General features: G+C 43.6%; 2 protein-coding genes across 5 annotated transcripts; one reads left to right on the top strand and one right to left on the bottom strand.

Annotated features, from left to right (window-relative positions):
• Nucleotides 1-4,959: 4,959 nt before the first annotated feature.
• Nucleotides 4,960-9,317, top strand: LOC123093315 (probable serine/threonine-protein kinase PBL3). Its single transcript, XM_044515241.1, has 6 exons — nt 4,960-5,669; nt 7,106-7,458; nt 7,543-7,678; nt 7,787-7,923; nt 8,010-8,133; nt 8,664-9,317. Exons 1-6 carry the CDS (start codon nt 5,609-5,611, stop codon nt 9,116-9,118), a joined length of 1,266 nt encoding a protein of 421 aa, XP_044371176.1. The 5' UTR covers nt 4,960-5,608; the 3' UTR covers nt 9,119-9,317.
• A 283-nt stretch (nt 9,318-9,600) lies between these two features.
• Nucleotides 9,601-12,935, bottom strand: LOC123093316 (3-dehydroquinate synthase homolog). 4 transcript variants are annotated; one of them, XM_044515242.1, is made up of 10 exons: nt 12,788-12,935; nt 12,246-12,422; nt 11,953-12,122; nt 11,499-11,597; nt 11,314-11,382; nt 10,947-11,093; nt 10,727-10,816; nt 10,471-10,638; nt 10,316-10,391; nt 9,601-9,891 (listed from the first exon to the last, which is right to left on the bottom strand). In XM_044515242.1, the coding sequence occupies exons 1-10, from the start codon at nt 12,876-12,878 to the stop codon at nt 9,767-9,769; spliced, it is 1,212 nt and encodes a 403-aa protein (XP_044371177.1). In that variant the 5' UTR covers nt 12,879-12,935; the 3' UTR covers nt 9,601-9,766. The 4 variants fall into 4 exon arrangements, with proteins under 4 accessions (XP_044371177.1, XP_044371178.1, XP_044371180.1 ...); XM_044515243.1 differs by having other exon boundaries at nt 10,953-11,093; XM_044515245.1 differs by having other exon boundaries at nt 12,246-12,416; nt 12,788-12,927.
• Nucleotides 12,936-14,501: the final 1,566 nt, after the last annotated feature.

Here is a 14,501-nt window from a genome sequence, read left to right as displayed (position 1 = left end):
ATATATATATATATATATATATGTATATATATAGGACAACAGTTTGGGACACCTAGGTGCCCAGGCTCCTTGCCTTTCAACCGCTCGATTGCGTTGAGATGCGTGTTCACATATTACATTACAATTGACTGATTTGGAAATAATTATGGCAGAATACCTACCATAAATATGGCCATTAGTAGCATGCAAGACAATAATTATGATGTAGTAGCAAATAGGAAAGAGAATGCCATGCATGGCAACGTTGCATATTTGAGAGCTATTAATTTGAGAGACACAAATCAGAAATTAATGCATATGGAGACATTTTTCATACGTGTATTAGTAAGATAAGAGGTATGTTGTACTCATCCGTGAAACATGCTTTTTTTACTAGGTATACGACATATTGAGTATATGATATCATGGGTATACCCAATGGGACGTTGTGTACAACTCGGTGTTAATGTTTATCTGAATGACATATACCTTGAAAATTAATTCATTAGAAACATACATACAAACACCCTTTGGGTACACGATATCATAGGTATATCCAATGTATACCTAATAGGTATGTACGTACAATTTGAAGATTACGATATAGGATAAACTAGGTATACAAAATAGGAGGTATGTTGTACTCTTATCGTCGTAGGGTATATTATAGCATGGGTATCATACATTAGTCATACGATATACTGAATATATATTAGAAACATACATACGAACAAAATGTAATAGTTCCAAAAATAAATTATTGAATATATATACGCACCTGCGTATACATATAATTTCGTTTGTAGGTATTAGCTACCCGTAGGAAACAAAAATACGTGTATTAGATACCCGCAGTAATTCAAAACAAATCAACATTAATACGATCTATTGTATGGCAAGTCTTCCATGCCTAATATTTAGAAAACAAAAATAAAATGTAAGCACGGAAAATCTTGCATGAAGAATAATTGGGAAACAAATTAAATATACCACACTTTCCAAAACAATCAAGGTGTCCAGGCACCTAGGTGCCCCATCTATTATATATATGGATTAGCCCGGGAAGTCGAACATTCCATCGGATCAAACGATCGAGACCGGATGGCGGCTAAACACCTCCATCGCCGCCTTAACAACAACCAACCAATCTGGTGCCAACAGCAGAACAAACTCTCTCATGTTCACCCCGGAAGCTTAGCCGCGGGGCTACTCTAGTTGGACACGCCTCTTCTCGTTAATTATGTTGTGTGAACCGAACACCTTTCGGTTAGATGCTGCTGCTCCTCATGGGTCGCGTGCCTCAACAGTGGGGTGATGCGTAAGGCATGATGAGATTGAGTAATCAACAAATGGAAACATTGTTAATTACCCGACAAAGAAGTGAGGGCGGGAAGCAAAGAATGCATAAACTTCAACGTCAGATTCTCATGCTCAATTTTGTTGTGAGAGTTTTAAAATGCGAGACGATAAGGTTGAGTATATACCAGTAGTAGAGTAGCTAGGATGAGTGCGTAGTACAAGACAAGATGTCCAAAACTCCCATTGCTGGAGGGGAATGGATAGAGTGCAAATAAAGCGAAAGAATACGTTCAAGCTACCCAAGGCCCAAGTAGGGGCAATGCATATACAACCATGACACAGTCACAGAATATCCCTTGTAAGCCGCCATACGGGATAAGTTGATCAGTTGTAAACCCCTGGCGTTTGTAACCTCCCCCGATATAGTGAAGTTTGGCTGGCTAGCGTCCATGGTTTTTTCCCTTCGTCTTGGAGGGTTTTTCACGTTGAAATCTTATGTCCCCTGCTTGTTTGTTTTTTCCGTCGAGTTGATTTGTCTGTCGTATCTTTAACACACGTGGTGTAGAACTGCATAGTAAAATTAGATGCATGATCATGCTTTATTTATATGTGTGAATGAATTATGGCGGTGTACTAACCAAACATCAACAATACGAGAAATCCAAAAAAAGGTACAATTCACTCCTCAAGGAATCCTCCATCCTCTCCAAAAGAAGGTACAATACCTGAAGAAGAAGAAGAAGAAGAAGATGGAATAACAAAATTGATGTCAATGCAGTCAAACCATCATCAGCCCGACGAAGACACATCCAACTCCCTCAGCGTTGACCACAATCCTATCGCTAGATCTGACGGTGCACCCACTACTAAAACCGAAGAAGAAACCGGAGGAGAAATTATTCCGCACCACCGCCATAAGAGCCGAAGCAACGGACAACATGACCTACTTGTTCATCCGATCACGTTGTGGGTTGTAGCGTCTCACGCGTTGTCAATGTAGGGGAATGTGCTAGGGAAAACAATTTTTTTTTACCGTGCAGGATCCAACCAAGATCACTATCAAGGTGCGGGTAACAAAGCCATACCCTTAACGAATACATCAGTGCAATGGACATGTTGACATTGTCGATGAAGACCTTTGATTCCATTGGCTAGGTTATACCTCTCAGCCGCGAAGATCCACCCTATCTAGCGTAGAAGATTACGACACCTCCAAGGTATCCACACGTATCAAAGTAGCACATCAATTCGTGGACCAACACAACGAAGCAGCAGAGAATCTAGATCTAATCTAGAGGAAGAGCAAGGTGCCAACTAGAAGGGTACAGGGCGCCGCCAGCAAGAGGGCTAGGCCAAGGGCTTGATGTCTCCCTGGTGCACTATCGGCCCTCCTTATATAGGTGGCCCGGTAGGGGGTGGCCGACCAAGGAAAGGAGCCCCACCTGCACGCGTCAGGGAGTCCTAATAGGACTCCATCTAGCTTGCCTCGAACCCCAATTCAAGGGGTCGTCCTACCTGGCCCAACCAGGTTGTGTTGCCCCCCCTCCCGCGCAAAGGGGAAGGCCTCGATAGGATCCTTTTGAAACATGACTTTTCTAGAAGTTTTTACCTAGTTCTAGAACCCGCGGTACCTTCCAAAACACTTTCGGACATCACCGAAACACTAGGACCTCTCGAAACACTTTTTGAACCTTTCTCTCCGAGTCTTCATTAAATCGTAGCATTACTAAATGTCGCTAACGTTAAGCGTGCGACCCTATAGACAGTGGCGGAGCTTCCTTAGGGCCAAGGTGGGCTATTGCCCTCCGCCCTAGTCTAGAAAAATCCTCTTGAATACCCTTACTTGTTAGGCTTAAATCTTGAAGATTATTGAATGTGTAAGTACAATTTGTCATCTTGGTACACTCAACTCTGTTTTTCCTCTTTAACATTCTTTGTCAAGCTCTATCACTACCTATAGGTTCGAGCATATGTGGGCATGTCTAGAACACCTTTCGTTCAACCATAATCAGCGGGACCTGGACACCCATGAGGATTCCCATATATCATTGAAGATCTTTGCCTTGCGATACGTTACACAACCCGAGGTGAGACTTTGACAACATTCTTGTTATCAACTCCTTGATCACTATACCTAGTTATCCTTGTTTCCGATTTGTACTCTTTCCTCGTTTCCGTAGTCTGGTATCCCGTGGCTAACTCTTTACTCACAATACCTGGTTAGGCGATGTTGGACATTGTAATACCCAGTGGACCCAGAGTTTATCTCTCCATCACCAGAGGGGCAAATTCCAGTCTTGACATATCACCTTTACAATTACCAAGTTACGTAATAACATATTATGACCCCGAATCAACCATCCGGTATCTGGGTCTATGATATAAGGACGCAAGTAAACGTCAAGATCTCGCAGTATTTCATAAGTGGGCATATCCAACAACATTGTTATTATAACAATGTGCTCTCATTATTATCGGCATCCTTGTTACATTAACAATGTTCATGCTCAGGAAATTAAGACCATCAACACTACATGAGCTAGTCCAGAGGCCTGACTAGGGATATGTTTGGACTTTATTATTTCACATATGCAATTGAGTTTTCCTACAAATCCCATATTCAGGAACCAATGTAATTCTAGCATAGAAAATAAACTTGATCGCGAACATGAAAAAAAATAACAACTTTATTATTGCCTCTAGAGCATATTTCTATAAGTCACCACCACCGGAAGGCTGAAGCGAAGGGCGACATAGACTTACCACAAGCCCAAGACAGGAAAAACTAAGACTCACACAGGTAGATATGGGCATCCCCTCGTTCTCCCACTGACAGAGCCAACTGAGGAGGAGAAGGGCGGCGATCAATCAGCAGAGGAGATACGACAGCTAAGAAAATAGGTAAGGCGGCGCAGAGAAAGAATGACTAGGTGCATGATTATGCTTAAATGGTACACGTTGGGGAAGTCACTTCTAGGAGTTTGGTAATGCAAAAGAATTACACTAGCAAGAGCACTTAGAAAAAAGAACTGACACTATAAAGATGATACAAATGACTACATTGCAAAAAAATTAAAAAAAATAAGCGCATCGCATTAAAATCGATATGTGAGGCGGAAAACCAATGGAGATCGATGCGGTATATGATCCACCGGCCACGTGACTAGGGTTTCTTTTGAGTGGCCCGTGTGCGACTCGGGATTAGGTGTAAGCGATAGAAATAATGGTTTTGCTATTTGATTTGAATATCCTAATTTCATTTATTCGGTGGGGCTGAAACAATTATCATTGAAAAAAAACAGTTTTATAAAGAAAAAAGATTCAATACTTTTGGCTTTAATGGGCTAAATGGAGTACAATAGGAATTGCATATAAATAGAATAATTATTAATGCTTGGGTTCTTCCAATTATGTGTAGCAACTGGAATCGCATACTTTTGGCTTTAAGGAAGAAGTAGCAATCAACAACGAATTCATGGCAAAGCATATTGACTGGTCTACCATTCTGTTTTTGCTTAAAGCCCCCTGTACAATCTCAGAGTTCACTTCCACCACCATCCAAGCGTACATCCAGACGGGTCTTCTCTGCACAGGGGCTAAAGATGGAACACTCAAACATATCGAGGTCCTGCACGCAAAGTTGCCGCCACCAACGTGTAGAAGAGAGAGACAGGGGCGGAAGATCCCACCACCCGCCGCTCTCATTCGCAGCTCCGTTCCCACCTGAGCCCAGCCGGTCGGTGGCTGCCGGCAGCAACCTGCTGCTACTTCCGTTGCTCCTCCTCCCTCCCCTCCCACTCCCTCTCAGCCCCAGCTCGAGCGAGAGAGCATCTCCCTCCCGAGCGACCGCGTCCGCCTCCCTCCCCTGCCCCCCGTGCGGTTCTTGGTGACGGCGCGGCGGCTTGGCTGGCCGGCCTCGCCTCCAGTTGACCCGACTGACTCTCCCCCATTCGGTCAGCCCGGAGGAGGAGGAGGAGGCGGAGGGGATTTGCTTGACTTTTTGAAGCTTCTCGCTCGTTTCTCTCCTAGCGTTGCGGCTGCCGGCCAACGGCCTCGCGGATTTTTCTCCAGTCTCACCCCCTCCTTCAAGTGGCGGCGGAGATCAGCTGGATCCAAAAGCCTCGCCAGAAACCGGCTGGGACTCTAGGGTTGGCTGCTCAGCTCAGTTGTCTTCGGCGGCTGCTCCTCCTGATCCCTCCCGTTGCCGCTGGCCAGCTCTCTCTGGCTTTGCTGACTTGACCCGGGACGGGGGAAAGAGGAGCAGAGTTCGCCTGTGGATCTTCGGGAAAGGAAGCTCATTCATCCTGTCAGCTGGGAGGTAGAGGAAGAGATGGGGAACTGCATGAAGTCCACGGCCCGGGTGGATCACAGCATGAACACTAGTGCCGCCTGTGAGTGCCTCTCTTACTACTTGCCCCTAATTATGTTTTGAACTCACTCTGTAAAGAGATATAAGAGCGTTTAGATCACAACTTTAGTGATCTATAAACGCTCTTATATTTCTTTACAGAGGGAGTAGTATGTATTTGTCAGTTTCTACTTACCTGCATCTTTTTTGTTCGATTGCTTTGGCTGTTTTGATTATTTGCAGTTCTTTGATTTGCTTTGTGTTGAATTGAGAGGCGTACCATATCTGGGGCAAATATGGATACCATGTTATGCATCTTACACTTCTATTTCAGTCACTAGTTTTTACCTACTTCGTTCCTCTGGTGCACCTTCGCCTCTATTTTTGGAGGAAATTGACTATTTATTATTAAGTTCGTCGGAGTTTGATTAAAACTACAAAGTTGATTTCTTCTTGACAAAAAATGTCTAGGGACTAGATTGTGAGAGATGATTAGTGCTAATGAAAAAGAAGAAGATCCCGCGTACACACGTCGTATACATGTACAAGTATAAGGATAGTGATCGGCCCATAACTATCTACATCGATCCACGCCTCCATCTATACCTAGCCGTCGCAACTCATCAGGCAGCGCGGCCGCCTCCTCAACCCTATGCGATGAATTCATCATCTGGTGCGCTAGCCGCTCACAATTCTTCGACGCTGTTTCTAATCTCTCCATGATCGGCCCATAACTATCTACATCGGTCCACACCTCCATCTATACCTAGCCGTCGCAACTCATCAGGCAGCGCGGCCGCCTCCTCAACCCTATGCGACGAATTCATCATCTGGTGCGCTAGCCGCTCACAATTCTTCGACGCTGTTTCTAATCTCTCCATTGTCAATAATAAAAAAACACAATGAAAATCGTTGCACCTAAGAAAGGATCGTAGCAAATCCTACAGAAAAATAGAATCGCGACATCTAGCACCTAAGGATCCTAACACATTTTTTTTCCTTTCCTGCTCCATGATTTTTTTTCTCTCTCGTGGAGTGATCCATCAGTATGTGTTCCGTGTGTAGTAATCGATATGTATACGACCTGTGTACACGTGGGATCTTTTTCATTTTCCCTTAGCACTAATCATCTCTTACGCTCCAGTCCCTGGTTAACGTTTTGTCAAGAAAAAATGAACTTTGTAGTTATAATCAAATTCCGACGAACTTAATAATAAATAGTCAATTTCCTCCTATTTTTGTCCCCCTTTCTTATTTCAGAACATGCCATGCTGCATGGATAAGAACATTAATTTCTTCTTAGGTCTCGTATACTTCAAATTACCCGAGAGTAAATAAAACGGAACTTATTTAATTCGGAATTTCAGATAGCAGAGAGCTCCTTCAGTTCATATCTTCAGTTTCATTGTAAACCTGAAGATGTTATTGTTGCCAATTTGTTCTTACACACATTTCCTTTGTTTCTTGTTGGGCCATCAGATCCATCGAAAGTGACCAGCAAAACAAGCATGTCATCTGCTACTTCTGCGAGCAAGACCAACTCAACTCGTTCAACGTTTACTCTGCCATCTATAAGAGATCGCAGTGAGCCTCCCCGGACAGAAGGTGAAATCTTGTCATCGTCGAACTTGAAGGCCTTCTTGTTCAATGATCTTAAAAATGCGACCAAGAATTTCCGCCCGGACAGTCTTCTTGGGGAAGGAGGGTTTGGGCATGTTTTCAAAGGTTGGATTGATGAACACACTCTTGCTCCTTCGAAACCGGGAAGCGGTATGGTTGTTGCTGTCAAGAAGCTTAAACCAGAAGGTTTCCAAGGGCACAAGGAATGGCTGGTAGGTTCAAGACTCCTTACCAATAATTTTCTACTTTCCTCTGGCTATTTTTCATGTTTCCTGATGGTTGATTTTCCTGCTCAGACGGAGGTTAACTACCTTGGCCAACTTCACCATGCCAATCTTGTTAAGCTCATTGGTTATTGCTCTGATGGTGATAACAGACTTCTGGTGTATGAGTTCATGCCCAAGGGAAGTTTGGAGAATCATCTGTTCAGAAGTATGTTCTTTAATCCATATGGGTTTTATTGCTAAATCATTTATTTCTGACGTCTTTAATATTCATGTGTCAACTATCAAGTAACCAATAATGTTTGTATTCTTTTAGGAGGTGCTGATCCTTTGTCATGGGGAATAAGGCTTAAGGTTGCTATCGGGGCTGCTAAGGGTTTGTCATTTTTACATCATGCTGAAAACCAAGTTATATATCGTGATTTCAAGGCATCAAACATTCTTCTTGACTCGGTACGGTTGAAATATAATGTTGACTCTGATTACAAGCCAACCTTTGGGGTCTTTTAACTTAACTTGTTACTCTTGATTCAATGCAGGAATTCAACGCGAAGCTTTCAGATTTTGGATTAGCGAAAGCTGGTCCAACTGGGGATAAAACTCATGTTTCCACACAAGTGATGGGCACCCATGGATATGCTGCTCCAGAGTATATCGCAACAGGTTAGAAGATTATCTTTGTGTTTGTATTTACAAAAATGGGGCCATGTCTCCCTTCTTTATGTGTCATGTGACATCAGTTCTGACAAATGGATGTTGATGTTGGGTCTTCCCTCTGTATTAGCTAAACCTAAGTTGAAATATTTTCTGGCCTAAATCATCCCATACCTATGGTGAAGCCCTATTAGTTTAAAGTAGCATAATCATATCATGGTGTTCTCCAATCATGTAGACCATCATGGAATTGTTTCCTGATTTCCCTTGATAGTCAACTACACTTGCCTTCTGTTTGTCTACATTTCCTGATCCAGCAATTTCATTGTTATATATGTCAAGTCAAACAAATATTAAATGTAGGAAATGGTCCACTCCACTTTATTCCTATTAAATTCGACACCGGCCATATTATTCTTGGATTTTATAAAATGACAGTACATATGAACATGTATTAATTATACTGTGCATAAGAAATGAACGAATATTTATTGTTTATTTCTGGATAAACCCATTCTCATGTTACTTAATATTCACAGGTCGCCTCTCTGCTAAGGCAGACGTCTACAGCTTCGGGGTGGTGTTGCTTGAGTTGCTGACCGGGAGACGAGCCCTGGACAAGTCAAAGCCAGGCATAGAGCAGAACCTAGTGGACTGGGCCAAACCGCACCTGCGTGACAAGCGCAGGCTGTACCGTGTCATGGACACGAAGCTGGGAGGCCAGTATCCTAAGAAAGGCGCACATGCCGTCGCGAACCTCGCCTTGCAATGCATCTGCAACGACGCCAAGATGCGGCCGCAGATCTCAGAGGTCTTAGAAGAGCTGGAGCAGCTCCAAGACTCTAAAAGCAATTTAATGTCGCCGCAGGTTGACATCCGGAGGACCTCCAATACCGTCCCAAAGTCGCCAATGAGGGGCCAACCCTCGCCGCGGCGCTCTCTTGGAGCGATGGCGCCGCCGTCACCGGCATTTAGGACCGCGCAAGTGCACTAGAAGCACACCTTAGAAGGGGGAGAGAGATGTATCCGTACGGCTGTACATTTGGTGGTGAGCTGTGTAATAGTTGTTTCTAGTGATGCTTCTTGCTCATTTGTAGGGTTTGGCACGGAATATGACTACGGCACTCTGATGAATTGTTTTTCACCAAATCTGTGAGGTGTGCCTCACTGGGTTCTGTTCTGGTCCATTCTCATCGCGGTGCCGGGTTTATCTTCTGCAGACATGATACTGGATGATCCCTTGTTGACATGACAGAAACTGTGGACTGGGAGCATGTCCAGGCTTCATTGGTTACCAAATTCGTCGCCCAATTGTGCTCGATAAGAAACTGGCATGTTATCAGATAGGGTCTTGATGTTTTTTGTCACAGCTGCATATTCCTCAGGCAATTGCAATTCCTTTGTCCAGATAGGGATTAATATATGTAACATACAGGAAAGGACTCCCCTCTTGCAACATTATGCAACTGAACAAGATAAAATGGAAAAATGAGCCTTGAATTTCAGGAATGTATATGTACTAGATGTATGTCTCTTGGGTTTAGTGATGATTTGATGAACTTGCACAAATTTGTTGTGGAGAACAAAAACAGCAGCGATAAGCATGCCAGCCTGCTAAGGCGGGTAAATGATACAGTGTGTCTCATTTCTCGACAATAAACTCCTGAATCTCTATTCCAGTGTGACGGGCGCCGCCCTGCTTCCTCACCAAAACTTCGTCGCCAACTTTCAGTGAAGTCACAGGAATAGCAGTCCTTCCACCAGATCCTACATCAGACAATCATACAGCTCAGGAATAATTTGGTCAAGATAGACCAATGATAAACCTTGAATCCTTATCTGAAGTTCTGAACCTTAACTAAATCTAGGGGAGTATCAGTACGATACCCCCACGATGGTTTTAAAGGTTTCCTTTTACAACAACACTTTGTACTCAGTTGATTTCCAGAGTTGTATGAGGTTTCATTTTCTGGTGAAACTTTGTACTGTGAATTCCCAGTGCTGCACCTTGTATTTTTTTTAAGGCAGTGCTAAAGTATAGTTAACTGTGTAGGCATTGGAACTGGGAAATTTCCTGTTAATCTACTGACAGAAGTCATTCAGAAATAGATATTTTCTTATGTCTTGTTAGAATCACAAATCCAAAAGAACTTTACACATTATCTTCAGAAAATGTGCTAGGTGGGTTTACCTCTGTCAGGACCAATAAGTGCAACTGTCTCTGCATTTTGAAGGAAAATGCTATATGTGCCATTTCCAGAGTTCTCCTGTAGCAAGTCCAGTAACGTCATGAAACTGAGAATGGATGTGCAGATATCATTAAAAGGAAGACCCTTTTTTATGTACCTTTGCTTCTACAAGGATGAGAGGCCTTGATTCAATCTTCACGCGGCCGACAATTGAAGTTCGCCACAATCCATTTTGATCAACAACAATTACTTCCCTGCCTGATTGCAGCTCTGAGAGGTAGCTAGTCTTGTCGCCGGGGACTGTAACATATGCATGCACAGGCCCCTAAAAATGGAAAGGACATACTTAGTGAAGCCTGCTGTAATGCAATATCTGAGATAGGTTACTGCAATCTAAATGATTGATATCTTACTGCATTGACCCTGAAAGGTCTGCTAGCAATGTAGTTTGTCTCCAAGCATTCAGAGTGAACAAGGAACATTCCTCTTGCATAGGAACCGACCTGAAAAAAAAATGGCATCCATCGTCACATCCATGTGTATGCTTTTAACCAATCGTGTGCAGTAGGAGTAGGATATTAGTAGTGTTGTTTTCTTTATATGTTCCTCGACAGTGAAAAGGTGAGAAATTACACAAACCAGAAGGCCTTCACCGGGTCGCATGATACTACAGAGATCCACACAAACACGATCGCCCATACCAACAACTTCAACCTTTGATACAGTAGCCTTTGTCAACTGTAACTGGCTCTTTGCCTCGTTCCTTCTGTCAAAATAATCCTGAGTGATTAAAGGAGGGAAGAAATAACAATGGGTAAATCATACAATCAGATAAATGATAATCAGTGACCATAGCAAAATACTGCCTTTTGTACACTAAAATTTAGATATGTGCACATAGTGAGCAATATATCTAATTTTACATGAGGCCATTCTATGCCCAGACACAGATTTACTTGTTAAACACCAAAGAAGTTTGAACAGAATTGTGATGAAATACCTTGAGTTTAATAATATCATCCATGTCCTCTACTTTAAGTACAACTCCATCAAGCCCTTGCTCCAAGGCCTGCAAAATGGGCATCATAAATTCTGAAACAATCTCATCCAGTATAGTCACTGACAGTATATATCATCATTATATGCATGATATGCTGTTGTATGTCCAAATCTCTCGATAATTACCTCAAGAAAAACTTGAGCCTCAGTTGAGTTTGTCGAAACAGCCAATACAGTTCCTGCGCATCCTTGGAAGGCAGCAACTATATTTTCTGCTGGTATAACCTAAGGAATTTGGAAAAGAGGACACCAGTTAGTGCTTCTTATGGGTGAGGTGGGTTTGTAGGGTACTGTTTACAAGTTACCGGACAGGCATGAAACAGCAAAAGAGGACACACAATTTCATAGACAATAACAGGTGTATATTCACATATGCACACTCATTACAGATATAAGGGAGTTCTTGAAACACATAATAAGCGGTAGAGGATGACTAAAATTTGTAGAGCTTAGTATGATGGTTTATCTCACTGTGCCGGCTCTAACATATATACCATGTAAGTCAGGACTTAAGAGAAAATTACAAATGGGTTAGAGATGCAAACATGATATGGTGATATTGAGTGTTTGATTGTCTGACCTGCCAATCACCTCGGAAGTGAATAACGGTGTTCTGTACTTCCACATTGTCTGGTTGTATGAGTTGCAGCTCACTCGGGGAAGAGATTTCAGAAATTGTGGCAACCTTTTGATTCCCCTCATCAAAAATCTGCAGGCCATCAATAAAGAGAGGATGGATACGAGCAGTTGCTGCAGCACACAAACAAAAATTTAATTGGGTTAGGGCCTTAGGCATTGGGTAACAAAGAGATTCCTCTAGTTCAACTAAATGACATAATATCGCTGCTCCGATAAAAAACAATTTGCTCTCACATGACCAGTCCTTGCCGACATCTTTGGATCCAAAGAGGAAAGTGTTCCAACCCCTCTCTACGGCTGCCGTCATCACCTGCCGGTTCTCTGTCCATACCCAGACGGTCTTCTTTGACCCCCCTGGCGCAGCCGGAGCAGAGCACATCTTGATAGACTGTAGGCGCGAGCGGGCTGATGCTGCATCAAGAATCCCAACTCAGGTTCAAATATTGCAATCGGAATCCTAAAATCTTCATTTGATATAGGATCTTAGAGTTTTTCCAACTGCGAGCGTTGGGTTCCGAGGAACGGCTAATACTAGCGAAATCACAGTGGATTCTATCTTAGGGTTCCTGAGTTCTTGGGTTATGAGTAGGTACCAATGTGGCAATGAATCTGAGAGCCTGAGAGCAAGTGTGAAATAAATTTGACCCCAATTATGTTGTGTACTAATACAAGATTTATCCAAGGGCCCGAGAAACAGATTGGGGGAACTGCGGATGGGCAAGAAGAACCCTGTACTACGAAAACTCGCAAGATAAAGAGAGGCGGAAGATTCGTACCTGTTCTTTGGGGCGCCAGGTGGGAGGTATGGAAGCAAGGTAGGGCTTTGGCGGAGCCCGAGATGGAGGAAGAGGAGCAGGAGACAGCCATCGAATCTCTTTGGTGGGCGTTTCCGGGTGGGACATTTGATCATTTGCCCTGTTTTATTTCGGCATTTGATCATTTGACCCTCTACATAGATTAGATGCTTTGCCCTGCTTTTCCTTTTATCTTTTCAAATTTGCCAGGGAGGCACTTTTTGCATGCCAAAAATAGGGACAAAACACAGTAAACGATTATAGAGTAATTAAAAGTAGTATAGTATCAAATTTCCACGTGGCACCTCAAGCCTTTTGTTACACGCTCACTCGTTTGTACGCTTTTTCTCTAGCGCGATGGCTAACGATCTTTTGCCACGCTTTTTCGTCCGAGGGGTTGAGCGGCGGTTCTCGCGGCAAACTGCAGCTTGGTTTATCACAGAGGATCAAATAGACGAAGTCCAAGAGGAGGTTGTGTATGGACATGGCGGAAAACAACCCTTTAGGTCCTCCGTTGATTGGATGCTGATGACCTTCACCTGCTGACGACTTTTGGGTACTTCCCTAAGAGACGTGGAATATCATCGGCCTCGAGGAGGCAATTTTGCTCGTACCATTGGGTATCATTGGTTACAGAGTTTTTGGTTTGTTAAACATGTCTTTGGCGGCATTCTGGTGACAGAGACGGAGACCGGGTTTGCTGGAGTCCGATGTGGCGCTTTGGGGACGAAGGCGGAGTCTCCTCAAAGGAGGTCACCGGGTGTCATTCTGATGACGGAGACTGCATTTGCTGAAGTTGTTTGGTGGAGCTTCGGTGATAAATGTGAAATATCCTCACCAGAGGTCGCCTGGCGACATCCCATGGCCAAGACGGGGACTTAATTGGACGAAGTATTCTTGGCGGCACCTCGGGATGAAGGCATCGTCTCTTTGACTGGAGGAGGCTCTAGGTGGTATCCCGGTGAGAAAGAAGGAGACTCCCTTGACTGAGGTCCGCTTTGTGTCCTTGTTTTTTTTTCATGTTGACTATGGTGCTTCAAACCTTGAGCCATGCTGGGCCGCTATGTTTATTCCTTTTCTCAAACTTACATCGAGTTGCCTTGTTGAAAGGACTAAGATCAAAAGGTCTCAACATTTTGGCAAAGGGTTCATGATTTCTTTCAACATAACAAGCACTATGAGCCCTGCGAGGATGAGAATATCCATGATTGCAATCCGAGCTCGCTAAACAATCGATGGTACACCATTTAATAGGCTGTCAACAAGTTTTGCGGTGCACACAGGTGGCCAAGTGGCATGGGACTCCACGAGCTCGTAAGTTTTGTACCTTGTTACTCTGTATGTTGGTCATGTGATTGTTTTGCTCTATGTTGCATATGGTTGACTATGTGATTGTATTGCTTTGCTAGCTCGGTCGTGCGACAACATTATACCACAAGAGGAGAGCAAGCCATTCAAGATACATCATTGCGTGGTGTAAATTGATGAAAAAGCAAGTGGGATGACATTGCCAGTTCCATCAAGACAGCCAACGCCAAAGGGGCGATGGTGATGATCCAACCACTGGAGTTGGAGGAGGACTTGCATCGGTCACTAGCGTGTTGAGGTGGGGGTGGAAGAACAGGAAGGAGAGGCGAGAAGGGACGACGACCATGACAAGTTGGAGGACATGATGGAGAAGAAGAAGGATCCATGT

This window comes from Triticum aestivum, chromosome 4B (assembly GCF_018294505.1).
Source record: "Triticum aestivum cultivar Chinese Spring chromosome 4B, IWGSC CS RefSeq v2.1, whole genome shotgun sequence".
Classification (NCBI taxonomy): Eukaryota; Viridiplantae; Streptophyta; class Magnoliopsida; order Poales; family Poaceae; genus Triticum; species Triticum aestivum.
This window is presented reverse-complemented; position numbering and strand designations above follow the sequence as displayed.

Excerpts from the sequence above, each read along its gene's own strand:
- LOC123093316 (XM_044515242.1), bottom strand. The coding sequence starts at position 12,878 with ATGGCTGTCTCCTGCTCCTCTTCCTCCATCTCGGGCTCCGCCAAAGCC. Across the intron at positions 10,817-10,946 it reads GTGAAGGCCTTCTGGTTTGT|GTCGGTTCCTATGCAAGAGG; the intron begins GTAATTTCTCAC and ends TTTTTTTTTCAG. Across the intron at positions 9,892-10,315 it reads ACTTATTGGTCCTGACAGAG|GATCTGGTGGAAGGACTGCT; the intron begins GTAAACCCACCT and ends TGTCTGATGTAG.
- LOC123093315 (XM_044515241.1), top strand. The coding sequence starts at position 5,609 with ATGGGGAACTGCATGAAGTCCACGGCCCGGGTGGATCACAGCATGAAC. Across the intron at positions 5,670-7,105 it reads CATGAACACTAGTGCCGCCT|ATCCATCGAAAGTGACCAGC; the intron begins GTGAGTGCCTCT and ends TTGGGCCATCAG. Across the intron at positions 7,679-7,786 it reads GGAGAATCATCTGTTCAGAA|GAGGTGCTGATCCTTTGTCA; the intron begins GTATGTTCTTTA and ends GTATTCTTTTAG.